Here is a 27,397-nt window from a genome sequence, read left to right on the forward strand (position 1 = left end):
CTATTCCAATAAAGATGACTTTGTAGCCATCTTCTTTCAAGGTACGGAGCGTCATTCCATCCATTGCAAGGCCTTTATTAAAAATTATCTGAAAGAATTAGAGATTATTTGCTTTTAATGTGATAATGTGAAAATAATTTCTATTGTGTTCTGAATAGAGACATCTCACAGGATCTTTTAGTGAACAAAGCAAATATCGTTTCCCCCCACATCAGACTTAAAAGGCCAGACTGGCTCTGATTGAAGCAAGTGGTCCAAACTAGATAAGGGTAAAAAGCACCTGCAGATCATCCTTATATGTGGGCCACCACACTCAAGCTTGGTTTTTGCTGCAAGATAAAAGAGTTAAGGCAAGCTAAACAGACAAAAAAAAGCCTGTCTGTGGAACACAACACTGAAGTAAAGCTGAAAATAACAGTTTTCCACTGTGAGTAAATTGCTGTATTCAGTGCTGACTATAAAAGGTTGTATTCCCATGTGAAAAACAGAATGTAAGAAACATGATGTGGAAGCAAGAACCTCCTTTAGGGAGTATGTGCTAAAAAGATCACCCAGTACACCAACCAAAAAACAAGCAGTTTAGGCTATTGCAGAAACATTAGTGAAAGTATGAGCCTCTTACAGAGCAATAAAAAAATGACATGACACTATTCTCTATGAACAGGGGTTCTGAACAGGTAACCAAGCAATGCTTTCCCACACAGTATCAGGCACTTGGTAGGCCTCCAAGTGTGCAGAATGCAACGCCAGTCCCGAAGGAAGGGTGGTGTTGCCTTGTGTCGCACTCTCAAAGCTCACGGCCTGAAGCCTGCGCTGAGGCCGCTGGCTAGAACACCTTTACGCCAAAATCCCTCAGTGAAGCCAATGGTGTTTTTGTGGATTCAGAAGCTCTGCCTGTAAAGACTGTGCCAGAAATGGCAATAAGTCTGAAGAGCGTTCTGTGTAAATTACACCATGCCCAACTAACTTGCAGTGAAGCAGGGCGTTCTGTGTTGTAAGCTAACAAAGGTTTTCAAACTTATGAATTGGATCAGTTTTGATGTAATTAATTCTAATTTAGACAAGTTACAATGCCCACAGTGAAGCAACTGGCATTCATTTATTGAAATAAGTCACAGTAATAAAAATGCATCTATAATCTATACTTGTTTCAGTTCAACTCCTATTCCAGAAGCAAAAGCTGAAAAAATTTTATAGACTAACGTTCCACCAGCATCCTGCTTTGAGCTGCCACTCTACAGGTTGAGCAACAATAGCTGTTACAAAAGTGAGACAGGGAAGAGTATTTGCTGCGTGTTCAGCAAACCAACTATAGCAGTCTCCTGTGTTAGAGGTCATACAACTGAAGATACACACACCTTTTACTCATCTCTCCTGACCCCAAGGCTTTTGAGCACATAAAGCGTGAGTGATTCTTCTTCTGATATTTTGTATTTCTTGACATGGGTATGTGTGTTTTTATCTCAGTACTTTAGACGCTCTGAACTTGAAAGTTTTCCCTGGTTTTTTTATATCACTTGTGTATTCACTTTACAAAATGCCATGCTCTGTTGTGTAACCACTAGGCTTTGTGATCTTAACTGTCTAGTCTTTGTTACTGTATATCTTGTTTCTTATTTAATCTACCTATATTCCATCACATATACTCTTCCTAGTGGTAAAAAAGAAAGCATATGTAAAATACAGTGTACAATACTTATAACTTTTTTTGTCTTTAGAGATTCAGTATGAATTTTATCACAGGTAGAAGAGCCATGTACTGTTGTAATCCTTTCTAGAATACATACTACATCCTCACAGGCAACAAAATACATTCCATAAATTGTCATTACATTTTTTTATCCTATTGTGTACATATGTTATGAAAATCTAATGAAGGAATTTAAATGGCAATATTATTTTATGTGGGGATCATAATACTCCTAGGGCCTAGCTCTGTAATCCTTATTCAGCTGACTAATTCTTACTAATTTCAGTAGAATTACTTGAATAAACAAGACTACTGAGCATTTACACAATACAGCACCTTCCACCACAGATTTGAAATGCTTTAAGTAAACACCAGGAAATATTTCCAGCTTATAGAGGTATAAAGCTAAGGTGCTTAGTTAACCAGCTTGCCAAAGGGTCAATTGCAAACCAACAGCAGAGCTTGGAAGCAAATTTACATTGAGATTCTCTGCTGCACTTCAAAACAGCTGAGAACTTACAGGTCAGGATGACATGGTGGCTCTATCAGGCCATCCTGGAGACTTTGCCATAACAGGGAGCTCCAGGGAGCTGAGTTTTGCAGATGGTTCCAAGGAGCTTATGCCCAGCAATTTTGTCTAAAATGTTCAAATGCTCTGTTTTCAGTGCCTTTCCCAACTTTTCAAGGGTTGCAAATGGATCTTTAAAGTAGAAACATAGACTCGTAGCATTTAAAGCCTTATCTTACATCTTAGCAGCGTTTTCATAAAACCTGGGCACGGTGAGGTTCTCATTTGGGACTCATGACAACAGTTTACTGCTTTTATGATATGAACCAAGATGAAAGATTCCAAGAAGAATTTCTTGCTTCACTGAATGCTTTACTACCATGTTAAGAGTATATTATCCCTTCTGGTACACAAAAATTTGACGCAGTGATGCATTCTATGTTTGTAACTTGTATTAAAATGTGCAGCCTTTGTAAATACTATCTAAATCTTCAGCTCAAGCCCTAAATTAACAATAAAGCAATGTTCCCATTATCTATAAACAATACACATCTGTTTAACAGAATAATGCTAAACTACTACTTTCCAAGAAGTTGAATTACTGTTATTTTTTATAACGGATGATCATGTTATAAAATTAATCTGGATGCAAGACTGTATGATAAACCCTTAAGAAAAAAACTCAGGGAGAGGGAACAAAAGGAGAAGTATCAAACATGAATGCTTTAAGTAGCGCCAAACTTGCATGAAAAAAACCTCGATTTAAAAAAATCAAATCATTCCAATAGCTACACTGAACCCCTAAAGCAATTTAGGAATTTGTTTCTTACAGACAATTAATCACATGCAGGCATGCCAGATGAGAACTATTGATTGCCCTTTTCCAAACTAGTGGCATTCAGACAGGAGACAGACAAATGCTCTGAGCAAGAGGAAGCATCTTCCTGCCTCTGTCTAGCATAGCTTTTAATCGTTCTTTACTAATGTGCATGACATTTTGCTGTTAATCTTTGGCAGAGTTCTTTTTCTCTTTTCTTCGAGCTATACATAGGCAGGATATATTTTTCATTACCTTCACTCCAAGATCCTTCATAAGCTCAGCTTCAAAATTCACTACATCATACGGCAATCGGAACTGAGGGATTTCAGACGTACTAAAATAAATAAAAACTGTTGTGAAATATTTCCAGCTATAAGGAATAAATTGTTATTTTTATTTGTTAAAAACTCAATACTCATAACACACTTAATTTTGACAAATGTGAATGGAAGTATGATGAAGCTTGACTGCTGGCTTTTTTAAATCGTTAGAGTAATGAAAAAGCATTATGCAACCAATGCTAAAAATATGTGCCAGGAAGGCAGCACCTTGAGGCCATTCCTGACCATGTTTGTAGGTAGCCATTAGACATAGGTTAAGCTTGAGTCCAAAAAGAGCTTCTGTTCCAGTTTTTTTCTTCTCCAGAATATGCAACACTAAACAAACTTAAGACAGCCATTTAAGAGAAGATCTAACCATTCATTAAGATAGCCAATAAGAAAGAATCAAATATCTCACAATTATTTTTAAGTATTGCATTTGCTATTTTGACTAATAGTATTTAAATTTGTACCTTCCTCCAATTCTACTTCATAATTTTTTTATGATCTTTCAGGATGGACAAAGTTAGCAATTTTCTATCAGCTCTTGGTCTCAAGTCTCCTTTTCGACTTAATGTTTATCAGCTGGCAATCTTCCTCCGGGGGAAGATTAGGAATGACATCTTCAAGTTCCCAGAATCACAGATCTCCTATACGTGAAAAATCCAGCAACAGCATTGAATCTCAGTTTATAGCTACTGGTGTAGGTCTTTATCACCAATGAAATGACATTTACTTATGCCAGTTCAAAGTGTCTGTTGTAAAACACCTTACAGGTAAACACACTGAAGTTCTATTTTAGGTACTTTTATTCAATGAAGATGAAAAAAACCACCCTGAATATGCTGAAAAGTGAGACTCTCCACAGATATTTCTAAGCTTCAACAGCCAAATCTGTTTTCAAATTAATGGATCTATAATTTCCATAACTAAGCACTGGCACAAGAGACTCACTGTGGCTTTATTTTATGTATTGTTAGTGATCACACCATCTTTAACATCTACCTATTTATTTATTTTAGGTTGCATCAACTTTATATTGATAAGAAACCGCTGTTCCTCCTTATTTCTAATACTGCCCTTTTTTCACCTTTCCTGACCAGTGTGCAATGAAAAGGGTTCTAAAAATCAGATATGATGAACATGTCACGATACTAGAACTTTTCACAGGTCATGCTAAGCAAGAAAGTGTCTGAGGCAGAGACTAATGTTTCAATATAATTCTACAACAGAGATTCAATAAAGAAATCTAATAAAAAAAGAGAAAGCTCAATTTTCCAAGCTACCTACATATTTGCTGAAGGACTGTCATTTCCATAACATGCTCCCAGAGCAGCATTGGCCACATTATGTCACTGTCAGAATTTGAAACAATTTTTGCTCTTATTAAACCTTTTATTTACAGCTTTGTGGTATGCAGTATACCCACATATACATTTATGTGCAAATACACACAGTTCTGTTGGCAAACTTGCATCCACATTCACCATGAAAATAAGCATTTTATGAAAGTCAACTGGCACCTCAATAATCCTGATACAATTTTTTTCAGCCATGAAGAGACAGAGGGGGAGAAAGAAATGGGCAGAAGTGCAGGAGGTTTGCAGTGGAAGGGAAAGGTGTTCCACAAGCTCAGCACTTCCTCAAACCTGATCTAAGTTAGAGGTGCTTTGACAAGTGCTTGATGTTTCTCAGTGACCTCAAATTACTATTGCTCAAGGGACACCCTTTGGCCTAGTGACAGAAATAATTTACTATGTTGTAAACCAGTGGCATAGCTAGGAGCCCAGGCAGTGAAGCTTGTTCACAGTCTCTAAGCAAGAGCATGATCTGCTCACGACTACTCTACTATTAAGCATAAATTTTACACAACTGTGAAATGCAGGAAAACCTGCCTGTGAATGTGAAGAATTCAGACATACTGAGACAACCACAGGCTTATGCTATGCTTATATATCACACCACAGAAATCACACTCACTAGACACCTTTCTATTGTCACAATTTTACTAAAGTTAGCTATGATGTAGCATGTGTGTGAATGAATATCCTAGCTAAAAACATTATAAAAAAGGCAGAGCAAACTAAAAAAGGGCACAAGGATTGCCATTCCAAAGAGCTGATTCCAAACACAAAATTAATTTGGTCTTGTTAGCCATTTGCAACAGTTTTTGAAGCCTTGAAAACACACCCATCGATAACCTAAACTTGTTAAAAGATGTACTGCAAAGACTTAGAAATGCAATAATGGATGATTGCTGCCACAGGCCAGCCTCCCTTGTGTTACAAGATTAAAATAAGGACAAAAGGAATTGATGCCTTTAAAACAACTGCGAAACTTTTTACAATGAATGTAAGGAAAATTTGACCTTTGTTGCTCTGTGTTCTTTAAGACTCAAACAAAAGAAATAGATTTTAAAATGCACTGCTCGACCATTAAGGATACTAACAGAACAGGCAAAACCTAGTGTAATGCTTTTTTGCATTAGAACAAACAACAGACTAAGCTTTATTTTAAATTCAACTTAGAACATGAAGAACAGATGCAACTTCAGATCACATTGCTTCAAACATACCTGCACACAGTGAGCAGCATTATACTGTAACACTGCAAGTACCTGCAGAAAGTACTCCTATTATACTGCTGAGTCCAACCTGAGTCTAAGCCACCACTAAGTAAAACTGCATTGTTAGAAACATCTAGTTACTTCTTCCTACTTTACAGCAACAAAACCTATCTTAAATCTGGTATTTATGAAACCATGTGCTACTCAACAGGCAAACAGGTATTTCATATGCCAAATTTCCAATCCTCTGTGGCAACCAGTTCAAGTAAAACAGCTCCACAGATAAACGCCTAGGTATTAACACCTTGATAATTACGTAGAATACTTCTGAACTTCACTGGAAGAAAAATGCAAGTAATCATTTCAACTTCTCCAGCATTGATTCTCTATCTTCCAGAGCACTGAATAACTATTTGACATTATGACACTATGGATCAAATTTATTAGCAGTGTCAACTCTATTGATTTCAGTGATGCTGCAATAAGAAATGCAAGCACACAACCCTTCTTTCTCTGTTTCCTTCCATTTTTTTTAATAAATATTTTAGTGTGAGTACATATTCAAGATGAAAAATTTAATTTTGATTTTGAATGGGTTGGTATCCATGAGTCAGTTTCTGAAGTATTTTATCTTTTATATATTAGGGATTCCACAAAATTAAAGACAGCCATTGTTACAGTGGTAACAATCTTCTACTGCAGAGGACAGGACAACATGCAAACATCAGCCAAGTGTTTAGCATACAGGAAAACTGCAAAGACACCTTCCTATGTGTATCTGCAATTTGTTAAACATTAAGAATTGTAGCATTTCACTGTTATGGTATGGTTTACTAAAGCTGCAAGTCCAGCAGTGACAGATTTATTCACTGTCATCTTTATTTGTATAAGGTAGTTCATAAAACCATTATAAATTTAAAATCGGCCATGAAATTATTATCTAAGACATTTTAAACATCTACTAATTCCTTCGCTATGTAGGGCTACAAGTATTTCATCTTGTTCTAAAAGTTTTGGCTAAGGAAAAATGGTTCCTGACAGTTTTCTGATGTGTTAATTTGATAACAATTGCACTCTGGAATTTTAGAAATCATACAAAGAGAATATAGCAGACAGCCACCAGATTTTCAGTTAAAGCTTGCCTGGAACTGTAACTATTTTAATTTGAATGATGAATTACTTAAATAAAGTTTTTCAGATCTAGTATTTTCTACTCTCTTCTTTTGGTAAAGGTTTGTGTAAAAACTATGCGTGCACAATACTTTTTGCTATGCTTTCTACAATCATTGGAAACAGTGCTTTGTTGTTACTGTTTTTTACCTTAAGCCACCAACGTACTCCTGCTTTTCAAATATGGTGATATTTGAATAGCCCAATCGAGCCAAAAAGGAAGCACAACTTAAACTTGCAGGTCCTGCACCAAGAAGAGCTATTTTCACCTGGTAGGCTTCAGGCATATCTTCTGGGGGAGGTAACGAAGGGTTTCTGATCTGAGGAATACTCATAGCTTTGAACACCTGAAAAGCAATACATTCAACAGGTTACATACTTTACATTCCTTCCTTGATTTTTATTATGAGCAATGTGATAGAATATCATAGCATTGGTGCATTATTGCAGACCACTTCGTAACATTATAGGGATTCCCAAATGACCTGATGTGTGCATATGTGAAGGATGTTGTAGTTGCAAGAGGGTTTGGTCCTTCTATGGTTCGTTTTATCTTAAATATGTCTGAAGTCAGATCTTTCACTACTTTAAATTTTACAGAGAAGATGGAACCAGACTACCAGTGACAGACTAGTAATACAAAGTCAGTTAGACAGCAAAGAATCTCTGTAACACCAAAAATTTCCTCCAAAAAATTTTTAGCTTATTCTTACTTCTAGAAAAGTATTTTTGCAAATAACACAAAGGATTGTAATGCAAGTGAAGAGGCTTTGCTTCTTCAAAAGACTTCTTGTGTGATCCTGGAAAACAGACTTAAGGCTTGAGTTTTTAGAGGTGGTAGGCAACCAACCTCAGGTGATTTTGAAACTTTTTTAAAGGAACTGTCCTTAGTCTTCAGCACTATATTTTCAAAGGTAACCCATGCTTTAGATGCCTTCTCTTAGATAATTCTAATAGGTCTTATTTCATGTAAATTGCTCATCTATTTCACGTTTCTCTATTTTTAAATCACGTGTCCAAAACCTGTAGGTGTACCTAAAAAACTGTTCTCCTTATACCTCAGTCCTTCACTTGCAAAACGGTGATGATCTGATCCCTTTCGTCTTGACGATTAGAAATACTTTGGGACAGTCTCTGACCACTATTATATATTTATACAGAACCCAGCATAACAGGCTCCTGATCTAGTTGCAATGTCTCACAAATTATTTCAGATTTTTATTAAATCAGTTCTTTGCTCAGGCAAACAGGTAAGAGACTAAGGCACAAATATTCTACATTCACTGAGCTAGACTTCAGAGTTCTCTGCAGTTACATACATTGCAAGGGAAGGAATGGAGTCTCTTTTGTATAACCTACAAAAGCAAAAAGAATAGACTCTTAGCACTTGCAGACTACTACAGATTAGGAACAGGGAAGATCATAGTTACATTTTATTTTAGGCATTAGGGAAAAATATTTAACACAATGAGTCTAACTCTTTGACAGCAGAAGCGCATTATTATACCAAAAGGTTACAAGAGTGCATTGCATTTGGATTCTCAGTCATATCAAAAAAACTTCAAGGCTGCACTTCAAAAACTACCAGAAGACAACATTATTCCCCACCTATTTCAAAGCAGAACTGCATTCCATAAGTACTAAATGGTCCTCTAAAAAACCATACATTCTCATTTGCCTTAATATAATTTTTAAGATATTTAACAAGTTTACCAACAGTTTTACTCTCCTTAGAACACAAGAAACAAAGGTTTTTCAAGTTAAACTTTGGCAATTCCACTCATGAATAGAATTTTTTCATTTATATTTTGAATCAATGTTCATTTTCTTCATGTGCACTTGAGCATTCATGCTAGGTAAACTAATGATTAGTTCCTTCCTCCACTAAAATTTCTGTGTCAAATTCCCCCGGTCTTTGTACATTGACATAGCATTCTAACCAACTGCAAGGAGCAAGAGACAGATAATTGTTTTAGAAAAGAGAATCATTTAGACCTGACAATTCATCCAATATGGGAAGGTTTAATGTAGTTATTAATGGATTTCACAGGCTGAAAAGCTTACATTGTACTGTGAAACTAGACTGTGAAAACCAAAATGCAATAGGATATTTCTGAAATGTCTGTTTTGTTACATTCATACAGAAATGGCTTAAATTATACCAAATTTCCATGTTTTAGAAGTCTATTCAGTAATACGAATTATAACTTGAATATTTAATGTGTATATTGAACACTATGCATATGCTTAATGAATTTATCACTAAATTCACTTTATTGTTAACATAATTTTATATTTATTATTGAATAGTCATACCCATCAACTAAAGGTTGTACTGAAGTGCTGCACCACAGAAGTGCAGTAAAAAGCTTCAGAAACTAAGCACTCATGCAGGAAATCCTAGTAGTTCAGGCTGAATGGTCAACTTTAATTCTGCCTATTTCCAAATAGGGTGAAACTGTCTTTATGCAGCACAGCCAGCTTGTGTGGCAATATCTTGCCATCTGGAATTCAGCGGCAGTTTTGCATATTAAGGCTGGCAGGGTAACTGTGTGAAAATAGCAAAATGCTTCAATGCATTTCAAAAGATTCTCACTCACCTCACAGTGAAGTTTCCCTACACTGTAATTCACCTAATTAAATATCACTGAATTCCTCCGTACAAATTCTTTAGTGTGCAGAGATGACTACCCTACAAGTGTTCAATGCCACATTACACACAACTGTCCTCTCTCTGCTGTTAATCTGCTCAAACTGTGGTCAGGATGCAAGTCAAGTTTAATACTATTGCCTTTCTTATAAATCTTCCTTTTAGAAAGATTATTTCATTTGTGTTTGGATGGAGTTTTTCTTTTGTTTTGCAGTGCTTTTTAACCAAGTCTCATTCAGAAAATTGAGACCAAATAATGAATATTAAAGCTGAATGTCTCAGTGGAAAGACTCAGCCATCATCCCCATATCTGCCTTTCCTTCTGGCTCTCTCATACACAAACAAAAGAGATTGGATAGATTATTAATAGACATTAATAAAGCTGGCCACTTATTCTTTTTATCAAATACTATGCAATCATCATTACTTCAACACATACAGTCTACTCAAATGAAACCCACACAGATTCTGCCCACTTCTTATGCCTCAAGGCTGGTTACCTCAGTCAGCTGAGCATGGCGCTAATAATGCCAGGGTTGTGGGCTCGATTTCCATTTGGTTCCCATGTGTTGCCTGATCTAGTCGAGAGGTGGCGTCCCTGGCGGCAGGGAGGCTGGATTAAATGGATCTCTAAGGTCCCTTCCAGCCTAGGCCATTCTACGATTCTATGTCACAGTTAAGTCTATTAGGGTGAAGTTTACACAAAAAGATTACGAAGACTTCCCCTCAAGTGAGATACAATTTCATCAACACAAAACAGCCAACCTGTTCTACCAGAGCTCCACCAACTGAAAATAAAATAAATAAAATAAAATAAAATAAAAATCTTAATTCAGACATTTATAACCTATTACAGTTTCCCTACGTGCATTACTTCAACACGTAAAGGTGCGAGTGCACTTGCTCAATGATCTCTCCAGTATGAAATCTGGGGGTTTGTTCTCCTCTCCCTTGTAAATCAAACATCCTTCCACTGCAGCAGGGTTGGTTTCTGTTCCAGAACATTCAGTATACTCAGCAAAGACTATAATTCCAGGCACTGTATGCAAACACAAGTTTGTATCAAGGTTTCACAATATTTTCCACTTAAGCAAACTACAGTGATTTTGATTACTGAGTATCTGATTCAAGTTTAATTTTCCTGGAAAGTTTTAGCCAAATCATTTTAGCTGTTTTTCAGAATGCAGACAGGGAAAAGCTTATCGTTCTCCTCATGTAATAAAATTCTTGTTCTTTTCTTCACTTTGTGACTCTAGTATTAGCCTGTTTCGATAAAAAGATGTGACATTTGACAGAGAGTGGCAGGTGACTTAGAGAAATGCATTTTGTTAAGCTGATGAAAATCATTTTATGGCATAGTAAGCATGATTTAAATGAGTCTAAAACATTTAAAACCATTAGAGTTGGTTAGAAATGTTACTCAAAATTGTTATCTCAATTTTTATACAAATTAGAATAAAGTAGCTCCAGTCACTTTTGAGTTTTCTGATCAGAATTTTTCTAAGAGGCAAATACTGTAGATACCCTTCTCCATCTACCTGAAGAAGTCAAATATGGTCAGACAGTTTAATTCACCTTTTTAAAAAATTATCTTTTGACTACAACAAAGAGTGTCTTAAATAAAACAGGAAATAGATTGAGTGTTTAACATCAATGTTAAAATGTTAAAAACCCTTTGCCTAATCTTATGAAACAAGATAGGCTGCTAAAAAGTATATTTAGTAGTCTCCAAGACATACACAGAAGCTCACATTTCTTAGGTAAAAGGTGTACCTCTTTAATCTATCATCTCCATCGCAAAACCTTCATCAACAGAATGCTGAAAATCAAAAAATGGGGAAAAAGGAAGGAGTGGGAAAATTCAACCTTTAGTAACATGTTTTGACTGCATAACTAAATCCTTTATATCCTTGAGGCATAATGCTTGCCTCCATATTTAAAAGGCTATAGAAATAAGTTTATCAGGTTTGCCATTAAACATCCTTCACTAAGATGACAAGATACTAAACAGCTACTGACACAGACATTAGCATATAGCTGCTATTTATTTTGCTGTGAAACGTATCAGTACATTCTGAATTGTTTAGATTTTGCTAGTGCACAGAAAGAAAAAAACAGGCAATAAAATCAGTAACATTTAGGAATTGATTGTATTAGTTTCACACTTTCCCACTGGTTTCCATGGATATTTATCTGTAGGCTGGTTTACATTAATATGTGATAGTTGAATATTTAAAGAAGAAAATTCTGCATAGATTTTAATAAAAATGAAGCACATTGCATACTCAGTAACCTTCTTGAAATTGTCAAATTACATGATCACGCAATTAATTTCATTTAATTGCAGTGGATAGCACAGGATGTACAGGAAGCGTTTTTTCCACAAATGTGAGATAGTTATGAAACTTGTGAAGGGAGAATCAACAAGTTAACAGCTGAAGTTGTAACACTGCAAACTTTTATACAAGTAGGTGAGCATTGACAAAACTAGCATCTAAAGCATCTCATTAAAGACTTTTAAAACTTGTCTAACAACTATCTGTTAGTATTAGCTCAGTCCCAAGAAACCCCACGGACTTAGGACATGGCAGAGTCCATGCCTCAACATTTTATGAATCCTACCACTAAAAAGGACATAACATTAATGTAAATGCCTTAAAAAAACAAAGGATGATATAGCATGTAAAACATGCTATAGAGAAGTTTAGATAACTTGCCCAAATATCAGAAAGTCTTTCAGCTTGGCCTGAGAAATCAGAAATCCTCAAATTCTTTCCCTGAACTACTGCAGAAGACTGCACCACCCCCTTCAAACTCCCTAAAACTTGTAACTGATTATTATAGATTTCAACACGACTTAAAAGAGAAAATATCATAAAGGTACATTAAAATTAGTACTGACAAATATGAGTTTTTCTTTCTGTTTGTCCTGTTGTCTTAGTGCCCCAGGACAATCCTCCTCTGCTGTTGCAGGACACGCATCCATGCTGGTGACAGCAAGGGGCTCCAGCAGCCATCCCAAGGCTGTCCAACTGCAAGAGCTGCAGCTCCATGAGAACCACCTGTTCCCTCCACCTATGTTAAGACTGATCAGAGCTGTCAATATGCAACTAAAAGAGAGACCCTGAGCTTGAGGATGCAGCTCAGTCCTCCGTGGCAATCCCTCTGGGCAGCCATGGTGGGCTTCCTTGCCTGTGGTGGGTCAGGGGAGAAGAGAGGACCCTCAGAGAGGCCACCTGCCACACCATGCGCTCTGCTGAGACACCCTTTGGTTAGCAGCAGGTAAGCTCATACAGGGCATCCTTCAGGAAAAAAACATACCACGTTTCCTTTTCCAATTTCTTTCTGCTGCAACAGCAGCCAGAATCTATCTCCAGAGAGGAACAAATCACCAGAACTGAAGCTGGCACAAGAGTCACAGCACTAAATGATCTGGTATTTAAATCTAGTATGCAGTGATTAAAATAATACATATTCTATTTAGCTTGTGCTGCTCCATTCGGAATGGGTAACTAGAAACACAAGAGAATCTTTAGGTTCAGTAATGTCTATCCAGAAATGCAAGGTTTTGAGGGCTTCTTCCTAATACTAAAACCAATAACAAAACAGAGCACGTTTCCTTTTTTTATGGAAGCTTACAAACTTGTACTTGTGTAACCAGTAATTTCAGTGTATTTTGTGGGACTGACAGTCATATAGCTTATGCATGTATGTATTGTCGCTGCAATCTCAGTGCATTTTCTCTCAACTTGTGTCCCAAAACCAGAGAGGTTTCCTGATTCTAAAGCACTTGGGCAAAGGAGACAGATAAAGACATTAATATAATTTTGACCTGTGCAGTAGCAGGTGTAACCTGCACTTGACACTCATCATTTATAATAGTGAGCTTGTACTCCATGTTATTCTCTAGATGCAACAGTTACCGTGGTAACTGCATCCCAGTATACACATCTCAAATACAAATGGACATTTCCTTTTTTTTCCAATATTTAATTGTCAAAAATCACACTTTTTAAGACTGCATTACAATATACTTGGTGAATGAGCTGAACAGTTACAAAACTATACGAAAGAGGAGAAGGAAAATGCAGGAGGCATGAGGTGCCATGTTTTTCTTCCACTGTATGCAAGACAAATATTTCACAATTAGGGAGTTTTATCTGCAGTCTGAACAGATGATCAGTCATTGTTCAGAAGCACAAAGGGGCATACGTCATACTCCTATATTTTCCATTTTAAACCCACAAAAAAAATACTGCAATTTTATCTTTTATCTCGGCTAGCAGTTGTGCCTTTTTATTACTGTTCGCTCTCGTAATATATCAAGTGTATGATCCTCAGACTACTTTCAAGGAAAAAAAAAAGTCTAAAACTGGCTTTATGCTCAATAGAGTTTTCAGTAAATAAGCCCCTGTGGGACAAACTATTACATTGTGCATGAGAATTACCATGCAGCTCTCATTAAGAGTAACACATGTTGCACGTCTAAATTAGACAATTTGCTAAGTTACTTGTATAGGTAAAGCTGTGAAGACACTTCGCTTGCAGTATTTGAGCCAATTTTTGTATGAGCAGTAGTATCTTATGATTTTATTCAGTATTTTAATCTATATTTTTATGATTGTTACTTAGAAGCACTCATACCATTATTTTTTTCAACTTTAAATACTATCACAGTAAAATTTAACTAAATGAAAGCTAAAAGTATTAATTACAAAAGTGACTGCCTATTAGTAATAATTACGAATACTACAATACATACAAATTCTTCGTTAAACAGCAGTAAATCAAAAGGTATTAACAATTAATTTTAACATTTTGAGATCCTATAAAAATATTAAGGATAATAAAATGTACTGAAATATTATCCCATTTGCATAATAAATAGAACTGTATAACAATTTTAGTTTGTTGGAACTCTTGACACTAATGCCACTTTAAATAAACTTGAAACATTAGGAGCAAAGCCATCAGAGCTACTCATCCTCTCTGCAGGTTTTGTATCAATCACTGTGCTAGCACTGAGCTTTTTTAATAGATTTCTAAATATTTTTGAAGAAAAATTGCAGATATTTAGCATTATCTATCAAGCCATAATTCCTCTCTATTAATCATAGCATTAGGGCTAAAAGGAGACATAAGCTGAGCTATAACAGCTACTACCTGCATTTTGTTCCTAAGCAGCAATATTTTACCATTGTATTTATCATCTATTTCACAACTGTTTATTTAACTTTTTCTTTTTTTTTTGTCTGCTTTGAAACTTTGAAACGTTTTTACATACAAAGATTAAAGACCATTAGGACAAAAAGCTAATAAAATTGCCTCTTGACTGATAAAATCCAACTACTGAATACACATGTAGAACAAATATACTCTCTAGTCTCATTTTGTAAATAAGAACTTTGGTCCAAACTGTATTAATTCTTATGTTTGTGTGTTCAAATCTCAAGAAAATCGAAGTGGATCGCTACTTAAATGACAAGTAAGAGAAGGTTCAGCAACAGCAAGCAGGCAAGTTTAGCCTGTGCTCCAGAAGCTTTACAAGTCTCCTGAAAGAGAAGAAAGGAGGGATACAAACAGACAAAAGTGGAAGAACTGCAGCAGGTAGCAACGTTTGCTCAGTGAATCGTGACCCACAGCCATTGAGAAAGGCTTGTGAAGTCTATGAATGACAGCAGAGGAAAAAAAATTTGCCTTACAGACACATCATCTAGACTGATTCACCTTTCTATTTTGGTCCTATAAAGTTTTGTTTAAAGGTTACTGGAATTTCACCATTTGTAAATATGATCAGCCAGGTGGTTCAAGATACAGAAGAGGTACATGATCATTGAAGACTGTACAGAAATGTGCAATCTTAACACATGTATACGCCTTTTTTATATGGCCACAACTTCCTCCCTTTTATAGAGGCCAAAATTGCAATTTTTACCCAAAGGCACTTCAGACAAATCAGATGAGGTGCCAGGTGAGAGACCGTGAGTTTGCTAGAAATTCTCCATGCCTTCAAAGGAAGTTAATGAATGAGAAATAGCCTCTATCTTTCTTCACATGAAAACTGGACCCTGAAAGCATACAGTCACAAATAATGCACATGTACCTCAACAGAAACCTTTGAGAAGACTTCCTAATATCAAGCGACAAGTAAAACTTTTCAGTAGCTAAAATACACACATACCTTTAGGACATAATAAAGGTGCATCTGTATCTATGTAGATAGATACACACAGGCATATATTTCAGATCAACTTGAAATTACTTATTTACTTAGTTTTGGCAGAACAGGACAGTAGAAAGTCTAAACCATCTGGAATCTTCCCTTTGCCCAAAAGCCAGTATAAATGCATATAAATTTTGTTATAGGATCTATCCTATATCTGGAATAGTTCTACATCTCCTTAACATGCAGTTAGAGAGGCAGGTGCATTGATCTTTTTCCCTGTGCAGCCTACTTCAGTAACATTATAATTTCACCTGTCTTAGATAAATCTTACATTATAAAACATATCTAAACTACTAGTGTTTCTAAAAAAAAACCCGATGTTCACAAATACTGCTCTTTATGTTCTTATAATATATTGCATTATGAAAACATTTTTAAGCTTCTGAATGTTCTCTACGCGAAAAAAAAGATAATTATTTCAACTTCCTATGGCTTTATTTTATTAGTACCAACTTTTTAAAAACAAATCATTAACAATGGCATCCATTTAGACAATACTTATTGGTACATATAAAGAATTTAAGGCATTTGCAAGTCCTACTTACCTCAGTAGCAAACTGCTGCAGTCCACCAATATTAATTGGTCCCTCCTCGGTGGCATACAAATTGCAGCCACCAACACAGAGATCTGATGTTGGACACACCATGCCACATGTAAGTCCAAGTGGATTGTCAGAAAGAATCATTTTGGCAGCTCCATAGTAGTTCTAAAAGAAAAAGGAAAAAGATATTAAAAATTAAAAAGAAAAAAAAAGTCTCATACCAAGGAAGAAAATGTCAAGAATTCAAGAGACAATACAAAATACTTTTTCTTTAACTGGCTAGTAAAATAATACATAATTATAAATATATTAAATAACATTGACATTATTTAAGTGTACCATCAAGTTATACAGCATTACATCAAAGACTTTGGCAAGAAAGTCGTCATCAAAATTGTTGATTAAGCAAAGATAAAACTTTTCTTTTTAGCTTGCAAAATAGGTAAAAGCATCTTTGGTCTGAGGTGGTTGTAGGACTTTTAGTGGCTTAACAAATCTACATTCGAAAACTACTGTGCCTGCATTATGTACCTGTAAATACTTTTTCCATTTCTAGGTCAATTGGGCAGTAGTTGAGTTGTAATTCTTGTCAGAGGTCTGAGCAGAAAGTGCCAGTTAGATGATCAGCTCTTTACGACACAGGGAATGAAAAGATTATTTTACACATCTGTGCACATCATCTGTGACTGTCCTTCACATCAGATTGTCCCAGACACAAGATGAGGTTTCCTATGTAGCTACCTGTAGAAACTGCACTACTGAACTATTTTGTGAACTCTTTTATTCCTCAGCCACATATTGATCAGCGCAAACATTTATTTTCCTGTTTCCCTAAATAGGAACCAGGGAACTCATTTGAGAAGTTATGTACAATTCACAACTTCACAGATTCTCAATATTCACTGCACATCTTGAGAAAAGGAACAGTTTCCCAGTATGTGAAAGCTAGCCAGATTTCTTTCCATAATAAAAATCTAAGAAATGGACATTAGCAAGCTCCCAGTGCCTGGTGCCGTGAGAAAACAACCCTTACTTTTTTTTTTTTCAGACTGGATAATTATCTTAAAGAAGGAGCATCAGGGGAAATGTCAGGAGTTAACTAAGTCTCATTTAGAGGGTGTGAACTACAGATAGGAGTTCTGCATTTACATCAATGAAATTATGGTGAAATTAAAGCAAATCATTTACATCCCATCTTTTTTATATATTCAATTTATAAATTTACTTACTTGTAGCCCCTAGTTTCTTCTTCATAGAATCACAGAATGGCCTAGGCTGGAAGGGACCTTAGAGATCATATTAATCCAGCCTCCCTGCCACCAGGGATGCCACCTCTCACTAGATCAGGCAACACATGGGGACCAAACGGTAATTGAACCCGCGACCTTGGCATTGTAAGTGCCACGCTCAACTGACTGAGCTAACCAGCCCACTATTTTACCATTCCTCCCATCCACTCTAAAAGCCTCACCAAGGCAAGTCCATGAAGATGGGCTAATGCTAGAGTTTCCATTAAGGGCCAGAAGACAATACAGTACCCTGTAGAACTAGCAAATGGCTGAGGTTCCCCAAAACTTCTTCAATAAGAAATTAACACTGGGATTTCATTATAGCTTTCTCTAAACTAGCAATAACAGAGAGATTAAAAAACAATAGGCCTCCTTCCTCTTCCACCACCTCTTCGATGTTCTAAACTTCAATATTCATCATCAACAGGAAACTCTTTTTTGTAACAAATATCTTTTCCTCTCCGTCCCAGGACAGCAGACGCAAAACAGCCAGAAGATGTAGCATTCAAACAATGTGAAGTACTTGGTCGCAGCAGACCACATCCATCTGTCAAGTAGGCTAATGCACACAGCAGCGCTTATTCAAAGTCAATGCTATGCCACACAGAGCAAGAATCCAGCTATGAATAAAAGGAGCAGTGCCAAGCAGTGTCTGACAATATAACCGACAATGGGTAACAAGATTTTGGTTTAGGAGGTTCAAATTCACTAAAGGCATATGAAAAGACTGAGTATAAAATTCTTACAGTGAGATCAGATGCTACAGACACAGCTAGAGACTCACAAGAGAATGTCAATGTTTAAGAGATGTATTTGTAAACATAACTGGACCTTTTGCTTATAGATGCTGGTCTACTGAACAGCACGAGCCCCTGTCCACCACCTGGAAACACCAACCAGCTACCTGGTTGTATTTTCACAGAATTTTCTTAAACACTATTAAAATCTATGAAATTCTAATCCTGGCTGAACAGGTAATCCCTTTACACAATATTCTGGGAGAAATTGCAACCATTTTGTCTGTGGTGACCGTAAGGCAGTTTACCATCCCCTATTCTCATTTGTTCCAGTGTAAAGGAGTGCTAGTTAAATGGAAATTGTATGTATTAGCAAATATATTTGCTCCTCCAGATGAACGATACTGTTTTGATATGGCAGAGACTGTTAGAGCTGCCAAAAACAGCCAGTAGAAACATCGTAAACTCAGTTCAGCAGCAAAACACAGAAGTCTATATCAGAGATGATTATACTTTATTGAAGATGTCCCTGGCATGTAACCATGCAGACAGTAGGGTGACACAGTCAATGCAGGAGACCCACAACTTTCTGAAGCAGCACCCAGAGGCCAGCCTAGATCCCCTATAGCATCTTAAGGGGCACTAGATGTCTGTTCCCCAGGCAATTACATCTAGCCACTCCTTCTTTCTACTCTGAAGGAATAGTTAAAACCCCTTTCTCGCTAACTCAAAGACAAAATGTTTTTCAAAGAATTTTTGTTCAGTTTGATATTTCACTACCTATCAGAGTTACATTTTCCCTTCCTGTGTTGTCCAGAATTATTATTTTTATTATCTTCAATTCTGATTCAATGGAAACAATCATAACAATGTGCATTTCTATTTAAGTAAATTCATTAAGGATTTTCTACGTTTTTAGACTTTGCAATTAAAATCAATATACAAAGCTAGTTTTTCTGCCTAGAATGTAAAGCTGTTAAATATTGCTTTTTAAAATTAATTTTATTATATATCAGTAAAGTATATTCTCACACTTGAGCTGTGCCACTACAGGCAGCGTCAACACAGCTGGCACATTTTACTTGTTTTGCTGAAATCAAACTTTGAATACAGCTATGCTATAGATAGACAGGGTATGTTAAAGCAGCAAGTGACTCCAGAGATCATGGCTTATTGATGGTATATCTAGGGAAATCTGTCTCAGGCCATCATGTCAGACTTCGGTAAGGATACAGCCGTGTGCTGCTGCCATGACCCTGCGCAGTAGCTTAAGAGTAAACCCACTGCGACCTTCCTGATAGCCAGAGCACAGATCAGCAAGCAGACAGGGCTGTGGGCAGGCCCTCAGGAGCCCCGCTCTGAGGTGATTCATCTCATTGTCCTTCCATTCTATGAAATCATTTACCCTGCCTTTACTGTGCTGATTTATTATCTGATGTATCAAACATGATTAGAAAAACGTCTTCCAATATTTGATGAAAACTAGCACAGAAATACATACAGCCTAGTAAGCTACACTAAGTGGTGTTACGCAAACTGTGTTTTAAAACTGCAAACCGCTGTGTTACTACAGCAATAAATAAGTCTATGAACAGTGGTATATGTAGAGTATCTTAAATACTTAGTTACATGAACACATGTTTAACTTTTTAAGCTGAAAATACATATTAAAGATCATTACATTTACCAGTGACATTAAAGCTAGAATATTCGTAGAACATTCATATTTTATAAAAAAAAAATTGAGTGCTTTTACACAAAAAACAGGATTCAGCAGGCTGCACTCAAAATAGGAATGAGATGCAGACCTGGCAGGCTGGTAACTACACACCACATGTTGTACATGAGTAAGGATCAGAATTAAAGGGAGACTAGCTTCATTAAATGACAAAGTTACTTCAGGGCATGGAATGATGCAAGCTACCTTAAGAGTCTGGAGTAATTTTTCTAGGTGCTGAAATAGTAAGATGACTCAGTTGGCTAGTTTCTTACAGACGTCACAGAGGAAGCAGGTCTAAAACTAGAATGCTTCTGAATTTTTTAATGAGATAAATGTCTGCTCATGCCTTTGTTCATAGAATCTTTTTTGCTGTGCACTTCCATAGAAATAAATTAATCTAACTGGATAGGATGTTTTGTGGTTTCCTACATCAAAATGTCAATAAATACTACATTGCTAACACAGGGAACAAAAACAAGTCTTAAACAGACATCAATAATCAGTGGAAACCAGGCAGAGGAGGATCTCCACATGTATCATTTGGAAGCATTATATAATTTGCATGCAAATGAGACTGTTTTTTACTTGAAAAAAAACCCTATTAAAACACATAGGATCAATACTGAGAGACTAGAACAAATTGCATTTACTATAAGGAAATGCTTATAGCATCTTTTCTTTCAGTTCAAGAGCTTTTTATATAAATTCATTATGCATCTGGGTGTTTTGATGTCACAGTTTTCTCAAAAAACAATAAAGAGTATTCATTATTACGCTTTGTGTAATAAAAATGAATACATTGACTTCACCAGGATTTTGGGACGGAGTGAATACTTTACAAGAAAGGAGGAAAACAATGGTATTTTCCTTTTCATCTGGGTTTAGTTTAAAAAAGCGAGACAGTAGAAAATAGTGGGAAATATCAACTCCTTCCATCCTACTTCATGTTCTGCAATGGCTTTAAAATTTACTCAAGATGTATTGCATTCAAATATTTTAACATACCGAAAAGACACTATTTAAAGTATATTGTTATATAAGTAGCATTTTTCACACTGACACACACCAGTTCAAATATAACAAGAAACGCCCCCAGTCTGTCAGCCCCCCCAAATAGCTTCCGAAGAAGAATGAACAAAACATAACAGCAACTTACCAAATCATACATATTCTATATTATAATGCTGATGATTTTTAATCAATCCAGAAATCTTTCACATCATTTGACTTGTGTCATCATAACAGGACTGTAATTTCACACAGTGTCACTATCTTTTTATGAAAAAGGACGGAAGAAATATCTTGTACTGTCATTTTGTCCTTTGTAGTCTAGAATGTGAGAGATTCCTTAATTGACATAGTGTCATCGCAAAAGTCTATTCTACATAATTACACTATGGCAACTGAAACCAGCTGTCAGCCATTCCATTACACTAAGTACAAACAGACATCTCAAGAAAAGTCACTGTTTCAAGTGCATCAATTTAACACCATTACTACTTTTTCTTTTAAATGTTTTTTTTTATTTAGTGACCTGAAATATACAAAGATTAACAGAGAAAGCTGAATAAAACAGCACTTTCAAAAAACTGAGGCCTCAAAGTACTACTTAAAGATTAATTGTGATGCATATCTGTATATAATTATTACCAATCATCTAGCAGCTTTCTGACTTCCACAATCCTTCATTGTATTAACAGTATCCCACTTACAGTATTTTACATATGTACTGTGACTCATGATTTCCTACAATCTTTGCAATGGCATATACATGTCCTTTGTTAATTTACTCAGAGTTCCTCTGGCACAGAAAAAACATCATTCTGTTATTCTCACCTGTCATAATCCTGTGTCTCTCACCATCTTTTCCTCTTTACAATCTTTTCTTCATTTCATTTTCTCTTGAAGATCCCACAGGTTTTTGTCTCTTGCCTTCCTTTGTCTACCCACTTTTCCTTGTTTCTCATTTCCAGTATATTACCACAAACACTTTTTCCTGTACTCCCTTAATCTCCCAAACTTCAGATTCACCCTTGCCCCTTGGTATCCACTTCCATCTTCCAGTTTTCTCCCCCTCCCACTTCTCCCTTGAAAAAATAAATTTCTCTCTTGAAACAAACACAGACATTTCTTTTAGTTTCATTTAAACCTAAACAGTCTTCTGAAATCCTAAAACTTACTCCTGTGTTTCTCAACTTTCTCTGTAGTGTTCTTGACATTCATTTCTCTGCCCCACTCTTCCCTACCAGTATTCTGTACTATCCAGGAAAAACCTTTTTCCCAGAGGGCAGCCTGGCTTTCTGTGTTTTGGGCTTTGGATTTTTTTGTTTTGTTTTCTGGTGGGTTTGCTTGATTTGTTTTATTTTGGGTTATTTTCAATGCTGGCCACCAGAAGGCTTACATACACCTATAAAGTCTGTTAGAAAAGAGTTGACATGTCAGCTCAAACCTTTTTATTATTAAGGGATATGGGAGAAGATGGTCTTTCTAAATAAGAAGAAAACTGTTGACTCAGTGTCAGGAATCACTGTAATACTGCAAGATTCGAGATAAAAACGAGAGTGTTAGTAACAGAGGGCTGCAGTGACAAACTGTGATTTTTCAGTACTGATAACACAGAAGATACTTCTGCACCCCCAATTTCTCATTATAGACTCAGACTACAAAGGCTGAGTCACGCACTCCCTACACCTGTGCCATGTAACACAACTTAATATCCCCAAGCCTAAACTGCACCAACAGTTGTTTTCCAACACGACTACTCAACTGTAAAGGTGTCTGATAACAAAAAGCTCCAAGACTGTCTCACTGAACAGTACAAAGGTAGGGCATTTGAGTAGCTGTTGCTTTCTACTGTGCAGCTTCCTCTGCCACACACTTCTGCTCAACATGAGGAAAGCTGGACAGGCTGCCAGCACTCAGGCTGAGAGTTGCTCCTGGGAAGCTGTAGGATTTTCTGCTGCTGTACAATATTTGCTTGTGCCAGCCCTAAAGGATGACAGGTGCTGGAGCTCCATTTTACCAGGTCCTTTTTGCTTTGATATTACAGCACAGGGAATGGAGAACATAAAATCCTGAAATCACTGCTGGTACTCGTTCTGGGATGGGGGGAGTAAAGTTTTCTCTTGCAGCAGCTGAATACGTTTTTTCTTAGTGTTTTTTCTTTATAAACAAAGAACTAAGATGGTAGTTGTGCATTATAAAACAAAGAATGCACACTTTGCAATGTGAAGGCTGCATTTAAAGAGAGGACAGATGGAAGTCAGAACACTTGTTTGCCATCTTCTGACGTTTAGAAACAAAAGTAGTAATGTGTGCATGGTGAATTTGAAGTCTGGTCTCCGAGAGACACAATTGCAAACGGTCTGTATGAACGGAGAAACACTGACTGGGAAGACACAATAGAATAGATTGTACCTTTATAAAGTGGAGTTGTAATCCAGTTTGTATGGAAAAAGAGAATGGAAGTTGCGGCCTAAACTCTAGTGAGTCACAGCAGCTAACACAATACAGCGTAAGTGACATCCTTTTTCTCAAAGAGGCTCAAGGCTCATTGAGTCTGGCAATTCAATTACCCTCTTAACCCAGAAACAGCCTCTCCTCCCCGTCCCTCTCCTACTCCTGAGCTCAGGTCTAATGGCAGAACAGCCAGAGCAGCTACATTGTACATAGCCTGTAAATATCTAAAAAGCCTCAGGCTTAAGAGAGCAAGAATCCCTGACCTTTTATGATCGCTATAGCAGTTTTCCAACAAAACAAACTACATACAATAGAGCTCATAAATACCTGACGAAGTAACTCATTTTCAGTACACTGCTGTCTAAATACTCCATATTAATAATGAATCATGTTTAAATAAATACCTGTGTGCAAGACTGCTTACACAGGGATGAGGACAAGGAGTTTATGGAACCAAAGCTCCCCTAAACAAGTAGAAGAGTAACATGCTGAAGCATCTTTCAGTGATGAAGAAAGACTGAGAAGCAGGGCAGGGATTTCAATAAGCCTAGAAACTGAACCTGAGTTTCCTGGATTTATTGACCTCAAGTACTTGAATGTTCTGTGCTGCACCTATTTATTTTGTCTGGAAGCTACTAGATGTATTTACAAGTTTCTGAATTATAAAAGAAAAGCTTATTTAGAGGGTGAAAACAGCATCATTGTAAAGTAATATTTTTATGATAATAATACAAAAATATTCAGGAGCAGATTGCTGAATGGTATCCAAATGATAAGTTAGAAGTTTTAGTGTGGTTTTCAAAAGCACACTGTTCTCGTTTTCTACCTGCTTTAAAAGCATATGGTACACGAATCAACACAGCAACAGAACAAGACGGGGGAGGACACTGCTGGAGCAGCCCTGGCAGTAGGCTCTCACACACACTCTGCCAGGGTCATGACTTCAGGGGAATCATTTCAACTCTTGGTGCCTCTCTCAACTTCCACCTTAATCTATTGCTTGCTTGGCACAAAGTAAGGAGTTTCAAAGTGCAGTAGCACATGTCTACACCTAGAAAAAAAAAATCCGAATAAAGGAAACCAGAAGAATTTACTGTTACTTTTTCTGAAAAAGAGGTTTTGTGATAACAGAAATATTTTTTAGCAAAGGCACCAGAAACTAATTCATCAAAAGGAAATTTCAGCCTAGCAGAGTGCAGCCATCAAGTCAAGGTTGGGCTCTCTCTACGCCCTGTTTATCTCCTGGAGAAGTTGCTTGGTACATGAGTTACAGGAGGCACAGCAATTGACACAGAGGCCACACACATGCAGGACTTCTAGCCTTGTTTCTCAGCCCATGACTTCAGCTATTTGTTAAGCTTTTCAGCTTGGGTTATTCCTCACTTCTAGTTTTGGGGATTTGTTTCTTTGTTTTGGTTTTCTATTTGTTTTTAAAGTCAGCATTAGAGCAGTTGCAAAGAAATGCTTCCACAACTGTGCTATACTAGATTTCTTCCAACAGGGTAAGGAGAGAAAGCAAAAGGTAAGACTATATGTACACTCTCACACTTGGAACTGGATTTCACAGAAGCAGCACCAATATTACACATGCAGTGTCCTGTTCTAACACCACAGCTAGTAGAAACCGGCTAACTGACTTTTTAAAACTACCTCTGTGAGAATGTTGCCTGCTGTCTATGCAATTATCAGGCATAAACATGAGGTGAAAGCAGTTACAAAAATGTTGAATACCTTTTATAAAAACTAGTTTTAGATGGATACAGAAGGTATTGATAAATAGGGGTAACTAATCCTTAATAAGAAAAGACCGTCCTAGTAAAATACTTGCATAAAATTTGCTTTAGGTTTCCTAAACAAACTACAACATGGTGATGAGACAGGAACCGGCAGCTTCATTGCTGCCTTGTACCTTCTCCATTCAGTTTGGCTGCTTCACAATGCCTGCAAGAGGTAATAAGCAGCAATATGTCACGTGCTATACTGTGGTTGCAAACAGATGCCCACGTTCATGAAAATAAATGCTGCGGCAACAGGGTACAGACCATATAAGAAAACTGCCGATACGCAGATGCTGGGCATAATGCCAGTCACTGTAAACCACATCGACACATAGTTATGTTGTAATTGATACATGTATCTTAATACCTCCTCCTACCCTAATGCTTCTTGTTAAGGTACAGAATTAACCCATGTCTTCTCCGCACAACACACAATGTGGCTGAAAAAACACGGCAGTGCTGCTGCTGCCCATATCACTCCACCTTTACCTGGGTTGGCCCGTCCAGCTGCATCTAACAGTGAGACATGGCAGAGCATAAAATGCAGCCAGCAAATCTTTGCAGCACCCCCAGTAGATTATGAGCCTAGCTGGGCGCATGCAGACAAATTACACAGCAGCTAATGTTTCCACAGATGGGAAGTGAGTTTTTAAAGGTAGGGGGCAATCAATACCCAGTCGTCTTTAGGCTATCCCAGGCAGCCTAATTAATCTTGTCGTATCAACTTTGCAGTCATCTTTATTTATTTCTGCTTCTGACTGTTAGAAGTCATTTGTAAACCACAAATCAGAATAATGCTTTTAAGAGTTCCTTATGATTATAGTATAATAGCCTATTAAGAAAGGAGAAGGCACAGTACCTCCAAAGAGAGGGTTCAATTTATTTCTGTATTTTATTACTCTGACTACATTTGCATTAATCAGAACCTCTTACTATATATAAATTACAAGAAAATATTCCTTGAGATGACTACCTAAATGCCAAATTTCTGCCAAAAGCAAATTTAAATTATAATCACTTCTTTAAAAATAAACAAACAAACCCAAAGCTTTAATGAAAGAAAAGGTTTGTAACTGTAAGACTTCAGCAGCAAAGTTAAATAATTATTGTAACATATACCATTATATATGAAAACCCTCAAAACAAGAAACTTTACAGAAAAAGTGACATGAAGAAATAGATCTGCACTAGACAGTATCTGTATGGGAGTAGAACAGCAGCAAAAATAATTAAAAATTAGCTGACCATTGAACTTTAAAGCATCCACTCTAAACACTGGGGCATTTTTTAAGACTTTATAAAGATAAATCTTGAAATGCAATCTCAGCAAGAGAATTGCAAGCAACTGCTGTTATCTGCTTCCACATAGCACAAGTCTGATTTTACCTTGTTTGCAATACTTGTGATGAATGACTTGATGTCCAGATTAGTTGGACAACTCTTCTGACAGGGGGCATCTGCACACTTTAAACATCTACAGAAATAAAAGAAAATGTGTCAGAGATGTGGAATACAAATGCTGCCAATAGAATAAAAATTTCAAGCATGGTAGAAGATAAATCACAAAGGAATAATATAAAGCATTTCCATATAATTTCTGTTGCATGAGAATTATTGACTTGCATTCAAAACTGATACGTCACTGTAGTGGTTTGATCCTGTCTGGCAGCCAGGTGCCTACCCCCCAGCTGCTCATCACTCCCGCTTCTCGGCTAGACAGGGGAGAAAATATAACAAAGAGCACATGGTTTGAGATAAAGACAGGGAGATCACCTGCAGCTACCATCTCAGGCAAAACAGACTCGATTTTGGGGAAATTAGTTAAATTTTTTAACTACAAAAATCAGAGATGAGTAACGAGAAATAAAATTAGATCTTAAAATACCACCTTCCCCCTACCCTTCCCTTCTTCCCAGGCTTAA

At 36.7% G+C, this 27,397-nt stretch overlaps 1 protein-coding gene across 1 annotated transcript; it reads right to left on the bottom strand.

The window, feature by feature from the left end:
• On the bottom strand, positions 1–26,949 carry LOC104274303 (dihydropyrimidine dehydrogenase [NADP(+)]-like; the record flags this gene model as incomplete). Its single annotated transcript, XM_009869898.1, has 5 exons — positions 1–88; positions 3,271–3,388; positions 7,225–7,421; positions 16,496–16,657; positions 26,862–26,949. Coding segments are annotated over 5 exons (653 nt in total), but the record flags the coding sequence as incomplete, so codon positions are not given.
• Positions 26,950–27,397: the final 448 nt, after the last annotated feature.

Source organism: Apaloderma vittatum, unplaced genomic scaffold (assembly GCF_000703405.1).
Source record: "Apaloderma vittatum isolate BGI_N311 unplaced genomic scaffold, ASM70340v1 scaffold2865, whole genome shotgun sequence".
Classification (NCBI taxonomy): domain Eukaryota; kingdom Metazoa; phylum Chordata; class Aves; order Trogoniformes; family Trogonidae; genus Apaloderma; species Apaloderma vittatum.